The sequence below is a fragment of the Lontra canadensis genome, unplaced genomic scaffold (assembly GCF_010015895.1).
Source record: "Lontra canadensis isolate GAN:19392208 unplaced genomic scaffold, GSC_riverotter_1.0 scaffold2, whole genome shotgun sequence".
In the NCBI taxonomy this organism is placed as follows: Eukaryota; Metazoa; Chordata; class Mammalia; order Carnivora; family Mustelidae; genus Lontra; species Lontra canadensis.
Window position 1 is genome coordinate 7168904 of NW_022630996.1, and position 16618 is coordinate 7185521.

Genomic DNA, 16618 nt, shown 5'->3' on the forward strand with positions numbered 1-16618 from the left:
AGGACTCCAGTGTTGAAAGACGCATGTTGAGAATCAATATGACTCAAGTCTGTCAAATCTTGAATAAAATAATTGGTCTTAACATATGTTTGTTCACCAGATTCTGGAATGTCATTATTTTTTTTTTAAAGAAGGAGCATTAACTGAGACATAACAAGGGAGATTTCAAGAAAAAAAGAGGGCTCTAGTACTTTACATGGCAGAGAACTAGGGTGACCAGAGTCCCAGTATATCCAGGACAGTCATCATGTCCACTGTTGGCCTGGGATAATTATTAATATTGCCCCCTTTCACGGTCAACACAGTGTATTGTATTGGATGGCAGGTTATATGGTCATGCAGCTGACAGCATGTTTTACCCACAGAATTGAACAAAATGGATCTAAGTTAGGTTTTGGTAAGTTCATGAGGAAAGACCAGTCATGGGTTCTCAAGGCAAACTAAACTGAGGCATGGAGGGCCACTGTGTCCAATTGCAGCAGTAGTGCGAGATGGTCAAGGCACCCAGGGTCTGACCAAACTGGTCAGGGTCTTAAAGGCTGGGAAATGGTATTCTTTCAGCCTAGCAAGGGGCCCCCTTGGGCAACACTGGGGCCTCCTCCAGGAGCCTCATCTGTACAGCTAAGCCCTCGCTTTTTGGGTCCTCGAAAGACCTAAACGCACACAACATCCCCATTCTGGTTATTACTTCCTTATCAGAACATGCAGAAATCAAGATAAATGGTAGAAAAGTGGAGTTCCCTCTTACCCACACAGAGGTCCGTATAGCTTTCTGAGCTCCATTTGGCTTTCCCAGAAACCCTGCAGAAAACACATCACTACTGTAAGAATAAGATTAAACAGTATTTCAAGTATTCAAATTTATTCAGGAAAAAGTCCAGAACCATGAGAACACACTTACATAAACAATAAAAAAGAATTCAAGTTCTATTGCTTTCAAGTACTTTGAAGTATTAGAATAAACAAATAGCTTTAAAAAACATATTGCCAAGGAAAAATCTCGGTCAACTTTGGTTTAATGGATGGAAGGAGATCATCTCTACTTAAAGTATTTGCGTGTAATTGCTGCTAAAATATTTGAAAACTGTTTGCTTTCTCAGCTATGTTAACATTTCCTTCTGCAGTGTGGTTTATATTATTATTAATTTTGGCAAAGCCCCTTTTGACAGCCACTATGTGTGTCAACGCCTGCTGAATCTATCCAAATTATCACAAATTCTGAATTATCATGATCCAAGTGAAATTTTTGACTAAAATCAATGGAGTCAGAACATAAGAACCTTAGAGTAGCTTCATATGGGACAAAACATTAGACACATTTTGTCATGGGAAACAACTATACCCGGAGACAGATGTCAGAAAATGCCACACCCACTGTGCTGCAGGGTTGGGGTCATGTAGTGGGGATGGGGTTTGTGTGCAAATATAGACGGAGGAACTGTAGGGGTGAAGGTCTGGAGATTGCTAGATCCCTGTGTCATGGGAATGCAGTATAAAGGAGACACAACCGAGGTGTGGGGGAGAGGAGAGAGTTGGGGAGTGGGGGGTAGAAGAGGTGGATGTCCTTAATGGAAATACATCCCATCCTTATTACATCCACTTTCACAGTCTAAGCTTGCCATACATCAAGGAAAGCTTCTATGAATATAAAAATAGTCGCTGAAATTACTATGTTCTAGAAGGATCTTGGCAAGGTTTGTACATACAAGGATGACGAGCTGAAAAGGAGCATATGTGGAAATTACCAGAGGCAGGAGCACAGTGTTCTCTTCATATCGACAGTTCTACTATTTTTCCTCAGAATGTTAGTACTAAATTACTCAACTGAATACAACTGATCATTACCCCCCTCCCAGAAATATGTGAAATCTATTTATTTTGAATTTCCTCTCCAGCGTTTTGTTCTCTTTTGACACTTAGAAATTTCTTCACACTTGCTTCAAGGACTCACCAGAAGCCTTAATGAGGTCGCTGTTTGCGGGTTTAGCGTTGTGAGCGAGACAGAGGTGGGGAGAAGGTATTTAAAACACTAGGAAGAGAGCAACAGCAACAATAAAGAGGAGTGAGAATGTTGGACAGAGAAAAGAGACAGAAAGGAAAAGAAACCGAGGAAGAGGGAAAAGGACAGAAATAGGAGATGCTGTTATCTGTGCGGTGCTGAGGGCCAGCCCTTCTGAAGGGGGTGGTGGGGAAATCCTAGAATGACGTTGAACAGATATGACCAGGATTGGCCCAGTTAGCCCTTCCTGTCTCTGTTCAGCTCAGCGGTTCTTCACACGTGGGATCTGTCAGCTCCTGATGCAGGGTCTGGTGGCAGCACCACCATGAGTTCGCAGATTAAACCATCCGGCTTCTGAGAAAACCCAGTGAAGGGAAACAAAAATATTCTTAGAAGATAGTGTCTTGGGTCTCCATCTACAAATGCCTACAGGACCTTTCCACTTGCATGTCTTTCCGGCCAACCAAAGGTATCTCCCCAGACCAGCAGCCCTCCAGACCTTCTGTTTCTGTCAACTCATGGCCATTCTCCCTGTGAACCTGGCTCAACACTTAGAGATGCTTTGGCTCATTTGCCTTGAATTCTCTACACCGAATTTGTCCTAGGAGTTACTGACTTTGCCCCCAATATCCTTCTCTTTCACCCTCACCACCTGAGCCAAGCCCTTACCACGTCACGTAGACTTTTTAAGCTAAGTCTTCTCCCCTGCAGCATGACCTTCCACTTTAGGGTCCCTCTCCCGCTCACAAGTGATAGTATGCAGGCCTTTCTCATTTAAGTACAAACACACATATTATTGTTCCTCACCTGGTATTGCATTCTTGCCCTTGTGTTTATTGCTCCTGCCAGACCTCCATCTCCAGGAAGTCCTCCAGGGTGATTCTAGCCCTGACATATCTTCCTCTCTTCTGAAGGACACCACAGTTACCATCTCTCTTGCCTAATCTAGCATTAGGGTACATCCCATCTAGTGCTGAACACCATGATTTCATGCACACGCTTAAGGGCATAAGTAATCTCTCTACTTCTTCCACATCCCAGGGCCTGGCATATTTAGATACTCAGTCAGTTGGTTTTGGGGTAAATGGAGGAATGGACAGATGGCAGGACTCAACACATGTTGATGAGTGATAATCAATGGAACATTGTTGTCACGTGAGACTTCATTCAAGGAGGAGAAGGTTCATCACACAGTGCCTTCACATATAGACCACCCAAGTGTGGGTGACCTAGATGGACACAGTGCTCCATGGGAGAAGCTGCCCTGGGCCCAGCATATCTTATGCTGGAAGACAATGGAAGGCTGCCCTTACCTGGCGGAAAAATGTCAAATTTCCAATAAAAGGAGACGGCTTGGGATGTCTGATGCCCAGCTTCTCCAGTCTTGAAAACGCTGATGTGGAATACCTGAGGGGAAAAGCAAATCTTAAAAACCAAGAAACTGAAGTTTTCATTCATATGTTGACTCTATTGGGAAACAGAATTAGTGAGTTCTCCTCAAGGTAGAGTGGAAGGAGTGGTTTCTGATTGACAGTGTCTAAGGACCAAAGCGATAGAGGCATAGAGGTGCGAGAGTGGAAAGGACCCCAGGAAATTCTTCCTGATCCCATGACAGGCTGGAGATGGAGGAATCCTAAAATCTCAGAGGTGGGAGACACCTTGACGAGGCTGTCTTCTAAATGCCCCTTCCCCACCATCAATATGTTGTTTTTTAAAAATGTACCTCTCCCTAGTTCAATTCCTTTGCTTTTACATCAGCCATGAACAACTATCAGAAGACAAAGAAAAAGTCCCAATGGTAGAAATAAGTTCCCTGTGCAAATTTATGTGTTTTGCTGGTCAAAACTGACCTCTGCACATAATTTGTCCCTCATCACATTCCATGGCTTAAGAGAGAAACACAGACATAGGGAGGCAGAGAACACACCATGGAGACAAGACCTCATCGCCAACTGCTTATAACCTCTTCATGTCTTTGTTTTCATGGCCTGAAACCATATGGGAAGCATATTTTCTTAACCAAAAATCAGGAAACGTGGCCCAACAGATTTTGATGCCACTTTCCAAGAGAAAGCAGCAGTCTGAGAAGTGCAGCGTAGCTGTCAAAACATTGGAATTACTAGGATATTTCACCAGTTTATGGGAACAGAGGTATAACAGAGTTAAAGTCAGAACTGGCTTAGAAAAACCTGGACATATGGCTGTAATCCCTAATCAGCCAGCCAATTAGGTCAAAAGTTCAGTTAGTTCAGAAAAATTAATGAGTCAAACTGGGTGTTTAGCATCATGCAGAGATCAGCCAAATCTCAGTTTAGGAGCAAGGAAAAATATAGAGCGTATCATCACAGCCAAGCTTCCTAGGAGCACTAGAATTTAGATGAACAAAATGCTGCCCTAAAAATCACTCACTTATCATTAGAAAGATGGAATGTTCGCTATAGTCTTTGACCTCCCCTTTGCCCACCTATAGTCCAATAAGGACCACTTAAAATAAGAACTTTTCATCAAATATTAAGGGAAAGGACAACCCAACCCAAGTGTTGATTTGCATTATTCTGCGCAATGGGTCTACTTTTAAAGTAGTCACAAGGGAGAACCAAGAATGGGAAGGAGGTTTCCACCATCTGGCTGCTTTACTGGCTTTGAATGAATTCCTAGGACATCACATGGAAGTCCATGTTCAAGTGTAATTGCAAATCACCATCTGAAGCCACATGTGAATTATACAGATTAGTCGTGCCAACATTCCTCTTCATTAGTGTGTGTACCAAAGGTCGATAGCATAGTATGTACAATTATTTGTTCAAGTAGACTATGATATTTTAAATAACTCCCCTCACACCTAAAAGGGAAGACCAAAGAAAACTTATCAGCCCACTTAAGACTTGCCTCAACATCCTTGAATCTGGTTTCCAGGTTCATGTCTTCATCAGTTTTTGTGAATTATTTTTTCTAAATGTGATCTCTAATGGATGGAAGGAAATATGTAGATCTTGGGCCACATAATTACATCTTAATTTTGTAATTAGATGTCTTGATTGTCTAATTAAAGGACAAGAAGTCTGTGCCTAATTACATGTGCTAATTATAATGCAAGTCCATGCCCTAATTATGTAACTCCACTTACAAAAACATGGCTTGTGTGTCTCTGCACAAAATTCAGACATTTTCAAACATATGGCATCAGCAGAGAATGTTCTGGACACAACCATAAACTTCACTTTGCAACCCATACTCAAGTATAGAACTTGAGCTTCTTCAGCTGGGAAGTGGCCACAACTCGTCATCAGTAACCAAAGTCCTTGCACCAAAATCATCAGGGGGAAAGATCACTGCCACCAGACTTCTGTCTGCCCTCTGTCTATCTCAAAAAAAAAAAAAAAAAAAAAAAAAAAGGCTCTTTGGACAACTCATAGACCCCAGGTGTTATGGTTTGAATCTGTCACCCCCAAAAAAGATCAGTTGAAGTCCTAACCCCTAACCCACAGAATATGATCTTATTTAGAGACAGGGTGGTTGCTAATGTGATTAATTAAGATGAGGTTGGGATGCCTGGGTGGCTTAGTTGGTTAGGCGTCTGCCTTCGGCTTAGGTCATGATCCGAGGGTCCTGGGATCAAGTCCTGCTCCTTGATCAACAGGAGCCCACTTCTCCCTCCACCTGCTGCTCTCCCTGCTTGTGTACTCTCGAGCTCTCTCTCTGGCAAATAAATAAAATCTTTAAAAAAAAAAAAAAAAGATGAGCTCATACTCAAGTAGAGTGGTACCCTAACCCATGACTGGTGTCCTCATAAAAGGATAGCCACATGAAGACATGGAGACACAGAGAAAATTTCATGTGACAGCAAAGGCAGAGACCAGAGTTACACAGCTACAAGCCAGGGAACACCAAAGAGGGTCAGCAAACCAGCAGAAGCTAGAAAGAAGCCAGGAAGGAGTCCCCCCTACAGGTTTCAGAGGGAGCACAGACCTGCAAAAAGCATAATTTCAGACTTCTAGCTTCCAGAACAGTGAGACAACAAATTTCTGGTGTTTTAAGCCCAGTTTGTAGTACTTTGTTATATGACAACCCCTAGGAAAGGGAAACACCAGGAATACCCCTGAATGAGTTTTAGAGAGTCAATGAAAAAAGATTTTTAAAATGTCCTCCTGCTACGTTAAAAACTGTCATTGCAGAGGAAATTTCTTTTTTTATGTCAAATCATGCCTTTAAGTCCTGTGCCATCAGAAAAGTGCAGGTGGCCTGGGAAACTACTTTGAAAGGTAATATGTGACCAAGTGGCCGCCATATTGTGATATTCAGAACAGCTTTTCTTTGATGGGAATTTTTTAAAAAGATTTTTTATTTATTTGCTTGACAGAGAGAGACACACAGCGAGAGAGGGAACACAAGCAGGGTTAGTGGGAGAGGGAGAAGCAGGCTCCCCACTGAGCAGGGAGCCCGATGTGGGTCGATCCCAGGACCCCAGGATCATGACCTGAGCCAAGGCAGATGCTTAACGACTGAGCCACCAGGCGCCCCTCTTTGATGGGAATTAATGCAAATATCCCTTAATTATGATTATGGACATCTATCATTGTTTACATTAAGGATACTAATGTTGGAAAATGACATCAGAAAGTATATGCAGTAGCTTCAGATAGCATCATTTGGTTTCATTTCAAGCTCAAGCCATTGTTTCTTGGTACAGCACACACACCCCTGCAATGGCAATGGTGTGCCTTACACTGCCAGTCTCTAAATAAATTGAACCATGTGGATCAATTTCAAAGTAAGATTTCATTTTTAAAGCCTAGAAATTCCCCAGCATTTCATTTTCCCCAAGACAAAGCCCTTTCTTGGTGGATTCAACAAAAGCGGTCAGCCAATACACTGGTTAGCCAAAGAAGCCACTTGTGATAAATTGAGGGGATATTTTGATGACTCATTCATTAAAGAGACAGTCAAGTTGATTGAGGTTTGGAGCAAGAGAAGACCATCAAATGATGGCCTGCCCTCCAAGATTTCCCTCATTGCATATCTTAAGCAACCATAGAGGAAGTGGTTTTCTCTGCTGTGTTCTTCTGGAAAGAGCCAACTCCTGGTTCATCCATGATGTTCTCACCAACACTATCAAAGAATTTCTCCTTGATGAGTTTCAGAGGCTGTTGATATTTTTGAAATGCTGAAAGATTCCTTTGGCAAGAGCACATCTCCTGGGGTAAAAACTGTGATCCTCCAATGAAGCCAGGTAGTCCATCTGTCCTGCTCTTTGGAGAAGAAAAGCCCTTTGTCATGGTTCTCTATGCTTGCAACACGTACAACCATCAATTCCATTAAAAATTGTGGCCACATTGGAAATGTTATTAGAAACTAAGACTTTAAATTGTAGCTTCTCAAAAGGTCTTAAGACAAAGGAACAGAATGTGATGTTGGCTAGCTTTGATAGAAATTTGGGCAAAAAATACTACCAACTATTGGAGACATGGCCTACTTTCATTTTACTCTAATTCTTTCCAGTTTTTTCTCTGAGGATATTTTCTATTTTTGAGATTCTATTTTCTATAATGTTTTTCTAGTTCTATTTCTTTGTATTTCTACTTTTTTCATTTAATATAAAGAAAAATCTCCATGTCGTGAATCCTTTATGAATATTATTTCTATGGCTATATGATATTCCTCTTGTGGTCATATCCTAATATACTAAACTATTCTTAAAATTAAATATTTAGGGTGATCTTGAATTTTTAGCTAATTTAAATTATGCTACTGTAATGAATATCTCTGTGCATCAAGCCTTTCCAGCAATTTCTCCATGGAGCTTTCCCAGACCTGAAATCCATGGGTCACCGGATTCAAACATTGGTACACAAAGCTTCCCAGAAAGTTTGTCCCAACAAGTCTCACTGTGTGTGTATCCATTTCACCAAAGGCTCTCATGAAATTTTTTTCTAATTTTGTAGACACGTCAGTGTATCTTGATGTCTGCATTTCTTTCATTATTAGAGAGAGAGAGAGAGAGAGAAGGAGAGAATACATTTTGCCATCTCTTTTTCCTCTAATTTCAAAAATATTTCCCAACTTCAGAATGACTCCCCCCCCCACCGTTCCTACCATGGCTTATCTAGGTGGCAGGCACAATTGTGCCACACTGACTGGTTAAATAATTAATTGGAAACTGAGCAGTCATTGATAGGTGACTGCAGCCTGACTCCAAGCACACATTTGGACCGGGAGAGGAAGATAAGCAAATGAATTCTGAATAGTTTTTATTTAGAAAATAACTCACCATTGCCTTGTTAGTTGATTTTAAATTCTATTTTCTTCTCCTTCCTTGGCCCATTTATACTACAGAAACTGTAAGCATAACGGTTGCCTCAGTCATGCCTCCCACCAGGAGCTCCTTGGAAATATGAAGCTTCTTGAAGAGGTCACCCCAGTTGCCCTGTCAGCACCTCATCTCTGTTTCAGCATCCTTAGCCTCATGTTCAGTCCCCTTTCCTGGAACCCATTCCCTCAAGACCTTGCTCTCAGCTTGACTTCAGGGCTGGAAATCATCTGGTATACATTCATCCATGTCTCCATTAGTAGTACTAGTTAGATTATCTACCAAGATAAAACTTGCAAACCAGAATGTTCATTCACTAATCTATAAAGTCGGTGTCCTTTTCCGGGAACAAGAATCTGGTGTCCCTACTCAGAGTCCCTCCTTTCCAAGTACCCGAGACACCAAATCTATCATCAGAGAGTAATGTGTTGAGTCAGGTTCTATAATGAGAGGGGGCTCATCAAACAAGTATGTCCCTGGGATCCTGGTAAAATAATCCCGCCCTAAAGCCAAGCATACCACTATAAACAGTTGGCCAAGAGACAGTATGTTTGCTGTCCTGCTCCTCTTTCCCTGCTGATTGGCTGCCTCTGTCATACACCTTAGTACTAGTGGTGCTTGGGTCTATTCTGATCCTTTTGTCTGGCTTGTGGAAATCCCTCACTATTTTAGCTATTATAATTCTGTAATACATTTTAATATCTTTCTCATATTTTAGAATTAATTAGTCTAGTTTGATGAAAAATTTTGCTGAGATATTTTTATTGGAATTGCATTAAATTTATAAATTAGAGTACAAACGTTATCACCACATTGAGTATTCTCATCCTATGAATGTGTTGTAGCTCTCCATTAATTCCGTAATCTCTTTCGTTCAGTAACGTTTTCTAATCTTATGCACAGAAGAGTATCTTTTTGCCATCTACATACATTTGTTATTGGTATTGCTCATGTGTAGAAACTCTATTTGGACTTTTAAAAAAATTACCATATAGTGTATTATTAGTTTCAGAGGTAGAGTTTAGTGATTCATGAGTTGCATATAACACCTGGTGCTCATTACTGCAAGTGCCCCCCACCGCCCCTCCAGCAACCCTCAGTTTGTTTTGCATAGTTAAGAATCTCTTATAGTTTTTCTTCCTCTCTGTTTTCGTCTTATTTTTTCCTTCCCATCCCCTATGTTTATCTGTTTTGTTTCTTAAATTCCACATATGTCAGAGAAAGACAAATACCATATGATTTCACCATTTGTTTTTTATGCCAATCTTATCATCAAGGATGCTTCTAAACTTTCTCTTTAGTTCTACTGATTCACCTGTGGAATATCTGATTTCTTATGCCGACAGTCATTTTTTATACAAATAATATCAGTTCTATTTCTTTTAATCCTTTTCTCTCATTTTTTCATTCTCTTCTCTTATTACATTGGTTAGGACCTCTAGTACAATGTTTAAAAGCAGCAATAAAAGAGAGTATCCTTTTCATTCTCCTGACTATGGGAGTGTATCTAAAAAATCAAGATTGCAAATCTGCAAAAATGCAGATTTTTTACAGATATCCTTTATTGGGTTAAGGACATTTCTTCTATTACTAGTTTGCTTCGAGAATTTTTCTAGATTAGTCTTGCTTTAAGCTTGTTTATTTTATTAATCTTTTCAAAGCATCAAATTTTGCTTTTTTTGATAATTTCTAGATTTTTCGTTTGTTTTGTATTTCATTATTTTATACTCATTTTTTATTGTATTTCTTCTACTTTCTTTGGGTTTACTCTTTGTTCTTTGTTTTTTTTTTTGTTTGTTTGAGTTTTTAAGTTAACAATATAACTCACTTTTTTTCAGTATTTTTAAAAAACAAATGTAGTTAAGGATGTAAATCCTACTCTAAGTACTTCTCCCCCCGACCCAAAGACTTCTTTACCTGCATCCTACACATTTTGAAATGTAGTGCTTTCATTGTCTAATAACATTCTAATAGGAAACTTCTGAATATAATATAAAACGTACTGTAGGAGCACCTGGGTGGCTCAGTTGGTTAAGCAACTGCCTTAGGCTCAGGTCATGATCCTGGAGTCCCAGGATCAAGTCCCACATCAGGCCCTTTGCTCATCAGGGAGCTGGCTTCTCCCTCTGCGCCTCGCCCCTTTCATGCTCTCTCTCTCTCTCTCTCAAATAAATAAAATCTTAAAAAAAAAAAAAAGTACTGTAAGGTGCACACAAGCAAAACTCAGGGAGATATTTTAGAATTATAAGACCTTCCAATTGTTTTCAATTCTGCCCAGCCTTATCCACAAGACATAGTAAGTAAAATTCATTATAATTTGAATCCAAAGACCTAGAAAAGGGAACTGCTTCTAATCTTCACTCCTCTGGAGGTAGAAGAATGAAGGAGTACTGAGCAAATACCGAAGTTTCTGACTGATGTGCAGTTCTTTCCCCAATAATGTAAGAACCACAAAAGCCTAGTCATTGTAATCATTAACCTGATGACAGCTTTGTCACAACAGAAGAAAAATACATTTATACAGACAAGCAAAGAGAGTTATAGAGTCATTACTATTATTATAATTTATAATAATTTTGAATGTTTCCTATGTACCAGGTACTGTGCTAAGAGCTTTTTATACATTGTCTTACATGAGCCTTCCAACAATCACGTAAAGGTAGAAATCAATATTATCTTCATCTTACTGATTAGGAAATTAAATCTTAAAGAGGCCAGGGAATGTACCCAAGGTGATGCTGCCACAGTTGAGTGAGAGTGGAAACCAGGTCGGCCACATTTCAAACAGGTGCTGGTAGCAACTAACTCCACTAACCTGTTCCTTCTCGTCCTCGAGGCTGGGATGCTGCGGATAAGCCACCACATGAGAACACACAGTGACTACGCCGAGAACAAAGGCAGGCTTATTAGAAACCCAAAGTACAATAATAACAGATACTAATTAACTGACGATCATGATGAGAGAGCTTTTGTCCTTGTAAAAGCCAACCCCCTCACTTCTGTTTCTTACCTGTCTTTTACTCAGAATGCTCAACTATTTCTTCTTTCTGTTGTGTTCCTGTTTCCTTTTCTACTGAATCGTTCCTATCCACATACAGACATGTTGCAGTATCTTCCATCTTGGAGGAAAAAGGCAAATTCCTACGATTCTAGTTATTGCCTTGTGTTTCTTCCTTCCTTGCCGGTAACTTCCTTGGAAAGCATTATCTAGACTTGTTCTCTTCCCTTCTACACCCTTAGTCTCTTCTCCAGCTGTTCCAACTACGTTTTGTGTACCCACCACTTCACTGGGACTGCCTTTGTCAAGGTCACCCATGATCCTGACCGGGTCAATCAGTGATTCCTTGCCGGTCTTTGTACTTGACCTCTGAGCAGCATTTGGCACAGATGAACAGTTTCTTCTTCCCGAATCATTCTCTTCCTCATGCTCCCTGTTGGCACTCCTTCGACCTCAGCAGCTGCTTCTAGGTGTCTTTGCTGGCTCCTTTCCTTCTAATAGTCTCATCAGCTTACATACCCCTATACATCACTAACTTCCACATTTCCGTGTCTAGTTCCATTCTCTCCACTGAACTCTTCTTTATCCAACTGCCAAATTGGCTGCACCCTTTTAATGTCTATTAGGCACATTAAACTTAACATATCTAGACCTGAATTCAGTTTTCCCTCTAAATTTCATCCTGCCCAGTCATCTCTATGTCACTGTTGCAACCACAATCCACCAGTTGCTCAAGCCAGAAACATCTGAGACATGGTGGTGTGTGTGATTATTTAAAATATGACTACCCAGGTTAGGTGGAGGGTTATACATCTCCAGCCCATTTACAATAGGCTGGGTTATATGACTTTTTTTTTGGCCAACTGAGCATGAACAGACACGATGTGTGCCACATCCAAGCAGAACTCAACAGAGCAGCACGTGGTGAGCCATTTGATATTTTCCCCTATGCCATGAGACCACTAGTCTCCCAAGTGAGAGTTGTTCCAGAATCCTGGGTCCTGTTATGAAGATGAGGAGGACCAGAGCTGAAAGTGGCCCATGCTGGACATTTCGTGGGGGCAAGGAATAAATATTTGTTGATGTAAATCACTGAGATTGGAGGCGGTTGCTATCCATGTGAAACTTACCTGAAGCTGACTGATATTAGACCTGATTTAGCCTTTTCTTTCATTTTTCATACTTTACATACACTCTTATCATATCTGCCCACTTCTCTCCATCTCCACAGCTTCTACCCTGGTACAAGCCAAAGGAGGATGGTCTGCTAGTATCTAGCATATGCATTTCCCTTTGACCCATCAAATTCACTTCTAGGAATTTGTTCTACCCATATACTTGAACATATACGTATGTAGAGGGGTATTCATTTCAGCATTTGTACAACATGGAAAGACTGGAAACAACCTAGGTATCTGTCAGTTTGGGGCTGTTTAAATAAATCATTATGCATTATTAAATAAATCATTATGCATATTGAATAGTATACTATGCAGCAAAGTTGGAAAGTCATCAAGACACAATATTATCCATAGTCGGCATTTAAATTTCCCCAATTGTCTCATAATTTTACAGTATGATTATCGAATGAGGACCTAAATAAATTCTATATGTTGTAATTGGATCAGAGGTCTTTTAAGTATCAAGTCTCTAAATTTCCCTCAACTTCCTCCCACCCACCTTTTTTCCTCTTGCATTTTTTATAAACAGAACAGGTTGTGTCTTGTAGGTTTTCCCATAGTCTGAATTTCACTGGTTGCTTCCTCTGGTGTAGTTCAACATGTTCTTCAGTCCCGGTCTGGTAGTGAGATCTAAACCATTGGTTCTTGAATTTGTCTGCACCCCGAGAACCTTCAGAATATTCTCATTTTGTGTCCCACCACCACCCCCAGTGGTGACTTAATTATTTAGGGTGTCGCTTGGGCTCTGGAATTTTAAAAAGATCCTCAGGTGATTGTGGTGTTCCAAGTTTGGAAACCACTGATCCAGAGGCTTCTTCTGCAAGACTGCTCCACGGGAGATTGATAATGTCTATTTTTCTCTTTTATTGTGATCTTAGCTGCTGTGAGGATTATCACCTAGATCTATTAATTCATTAGAAGCTGCAAAATGCTGATATTCCTTCTGCACTTATTAGCTGGAATAATTCTGAATTTACCCTCTTCTGCTACAATTACTCTGAGGAACTGTTCCTATAAGAAAAGTAGGATCAATGTTCAAGTCTTTCCTTTTATTGTTAGTTTTCAAAATAATGAGTTGATTCTGTAACATCTTACATTAGTAACTCATGATATTTTGTATCCTTATGAATTCATGTATTTAAAAATATTTGATGCTCTTTGGTCCATTGCAATCATCATTTTATTCATCAAATTGTCCCATCTTTGGCTAGTGGGAGCATTTATAAGTTTGCTCCTGAATATTTGTGATAGAATGTCTTTCTTGCTTTCTGAAATGACAAGATGCTCCAGGTTCATCTTGTACATTTCTTGCCCTAGACCTAGATTATCCACTTTCCCAAGAAGTCCTGATTCTGTTTAGTGGAAAATGATCTCTAGGGATCCTAAGAGGAGAAAGACTTTTCACTGTACTTCTTGGTGATACTTCATGATACTATTTTGATACTTTAATCACATGAATGTCTATTCAAAAACCTAAATAGATCCTGAAACTTTTTAATTGACTCCTCTGTAATTAGTATTATTTTAAATGTCTAGTGGTACCTACAAAAAAGATCAGTATGGTGAATCCTATTAGAAAGTGAGGGAATTTTTCCACCTCACACAAATCAGAATGGCTAAAATCATCAGCAAGTCAGGTGATGACAGATGTTGGAGAAGTTGCAGAGAAAGAGGAACCCTCCTACACTGGTGGTGGGAATGCAAGCAGGTGCAGCCACTCTGGAAAACAGTATGGAGGTGCCTCAAAAAGTTGAAAATAGAGCTACCCTATGACCCAGCAATTGCACTACTGGTATTTACCCCAAAGGTACAAAGGGACACATGCACCCCAATGTTTATAGCAGCAATGTCCACAATAGCCAAACTACGGAAAGAACCCAGATGTCCATCAACAGATGAATGGATAAAGAAGATGTGGTATATATATCTATATACATAGATACACACACACACACACACACACACACACACACACACACACAATGGAATACTACTCAGCCAGCAAAGAAAAGAAAAAAGAAATCTTGCCATTTGCAATGACATAGATGGAAGTAGAGGGTATTATGCCAAGTGGAAGAAGTCAATCAGAGAATGACAGTTATCATATGATCTAATTCATATGTGGCATTTAAGAAGCAAAACAGAGGATCATAAGGGAAGGGAGAGAAAAATAACACAAGATCAAATCAGAGAGTGAGACAAACCATTAGAGACTCTTAATCATAGGAAATGAACTGAGGGTTGCTGGAGGGGAGAGGATGGGGGATGGGGTAACTGGGTGATGGGAGTTAAGGAGGGCATGTGATAAAACGAACACTGGGTATCATATGAGACTAAGGAATCACTGACTCTGCTTCTGAGACTAATATACTATATGTTAATTAATTGAATTTAAATTTAAAAAATAAAATTAAAAAAGAAAGTGTATTATACCTCCATCAGAAAGGATGAATACCCAGCTTTTATATCAACATGGATAGGACTGGAGGAGATTATGCTGAGTGAAAAAAGTCAAGCAGAGAGAGTCAATTATCATATGGTTTCACTTACTTGTAGAGCATAAGGAATAACGTGAAGGACATTGGGTGAAGGAGAGGAGAAGTGAGTTGGGGGAAATCAGAGCGGGAGATGAACCATGCGAGACTATGGACTCTGAGAAACAAACTGAGGGTTTTGGAGGGGAGGGTGGTGGGGGGTTGGGTGAGCCTGGTGGTAGGTATTAAGAAGGGCACATATTGCATGGAGCACTAGGTGTGGTGCATAAACAATGAATCTTGGGACAAAAAAACAATGAATCTTGGAACACCACAAAAATTTTAATTTAATTTAAAAAAAAAAGAAAGTGAAGGAATTTTTTTTTTTTTGTGAAGGAAATTTTTAAAGTAAGCTCTCCTAGCTGTATTAGTTTCCTATTGTTGCTGTAACAAACAACCACAAAGCTGATGGTTTAAAACAAAACAAGGTATTATCTTACAGTTCTGGAGGTCAATAGTCCAGAATCAATCTTGGTAGTCTAAAGTTAAGATGTCACCAGGGCTGTTTCTTTCCATCCAAGGGAGTATCAGTTCTTTGCCTCCTTGCCTTATGGCCACATCTCTCCAATCTCTACTTTCAGTAACCACATTAATGTCTCTGATTCTGACTCCTCCTGCATCCCTCCCATAAGGGCCCTTGTGATTACATTTAGGGCCCACTCGGGGAATTCAGGACACCTTCCCCATCTCAAGAGCCTTAATCACATCCTCAAAGTCCCTTTTGCCATCTAAATGGCATTCAGTTTCCAGGGATTTGGACCTGGACATCTTTGGGAGTCATTATTCAGTTGCCATATCACCTTATATTGTGTATATATCCTGACTTTATTTTGGAGTGTGCCTGAAAAGGGGAAATGTCTCTGTGGGGACAGTGAGATCATCAGGGCTTCCTGTTTAGAGAGAACTGGGTGGTACAGCTCCTTGGGGGTGGGGCAGAGGCGGACTCAAGGCTCATATGACACAGCCTCTGTCTGGGCCATCACTGAACTAGGCTTTGCTGGCTCTACCGCCTGAACAGCCAACAGATAAATATTTTAAAGAAGATACTACAATTTTCTTTAAACAAAGAATAAGTCATCCGGTTGATGACTATTATAGCACAGAGAGCTAACTTTTCCATTTTTATCCCATCTTTTCAGAGCAGGAGAGTCGGTTGAGTCAATAAATCTCAATCGGTATGAAGACATTAAACTTCTAAATTCAGTCATTTGTAGAACATCTTTACAATTCTGTCATATCTGCAAATCTCCTCTGCTGTTACTTGCTTCCCCATTTCCTTTAAATAAACTTAAATGCATTCATTTAAAAGGAAACTATGTCGTGGCCATAAAGGAAAACCATTACCACTTCCAAAAAGAAAAAGTAATGGTAAAAATCAACACCTTACCATGGAAAACTTTTGAGGTCTGTGAACCCCCTAGAAGGACTGTTGTGCCACGGGTGGTCCACAGGCCACTGGTGGAAAGACCCGGCTCTTGAGGATGGTCCAAGCAGGTGACATTTTTTTAATGTGCTCTGTCTCAGTTGCCCCAGCTCAGCTGATGGCGTAATAGCACGGCCAGAGGATGCTGAAGCATCTTTCCCAGGGCGCACATGCAG

The 16618-nt window shown here is 40.3% G+C and overlaps 1 protein-coding gene across 1 annotated transcript in view; it reads right to left on the bottom strand.

Moving 5' to 3' along the window:
- The window catches only part of TBXAS1 (thromboxane A synthase 1), a 164151-nt gene that overhangs the window by 108399 nt on the left and 39134 nt on the right, over positions 1-16618 (bottom strand). Inside the window, exons 3-4 of the mRNA XM_032867796.1 lie at positions 3313-3406; positions 749-801 (exon numbers count right to left, since the gene is read on the bottom strand). Coding sequence (XP_032723687.1) covers positions 749-801; positions 3313-3406 — 147 coding nt within the window. The remainder of the gene's footprint in view (positions 1-748; positions 802-3312; positions 3407-16618) is intronic.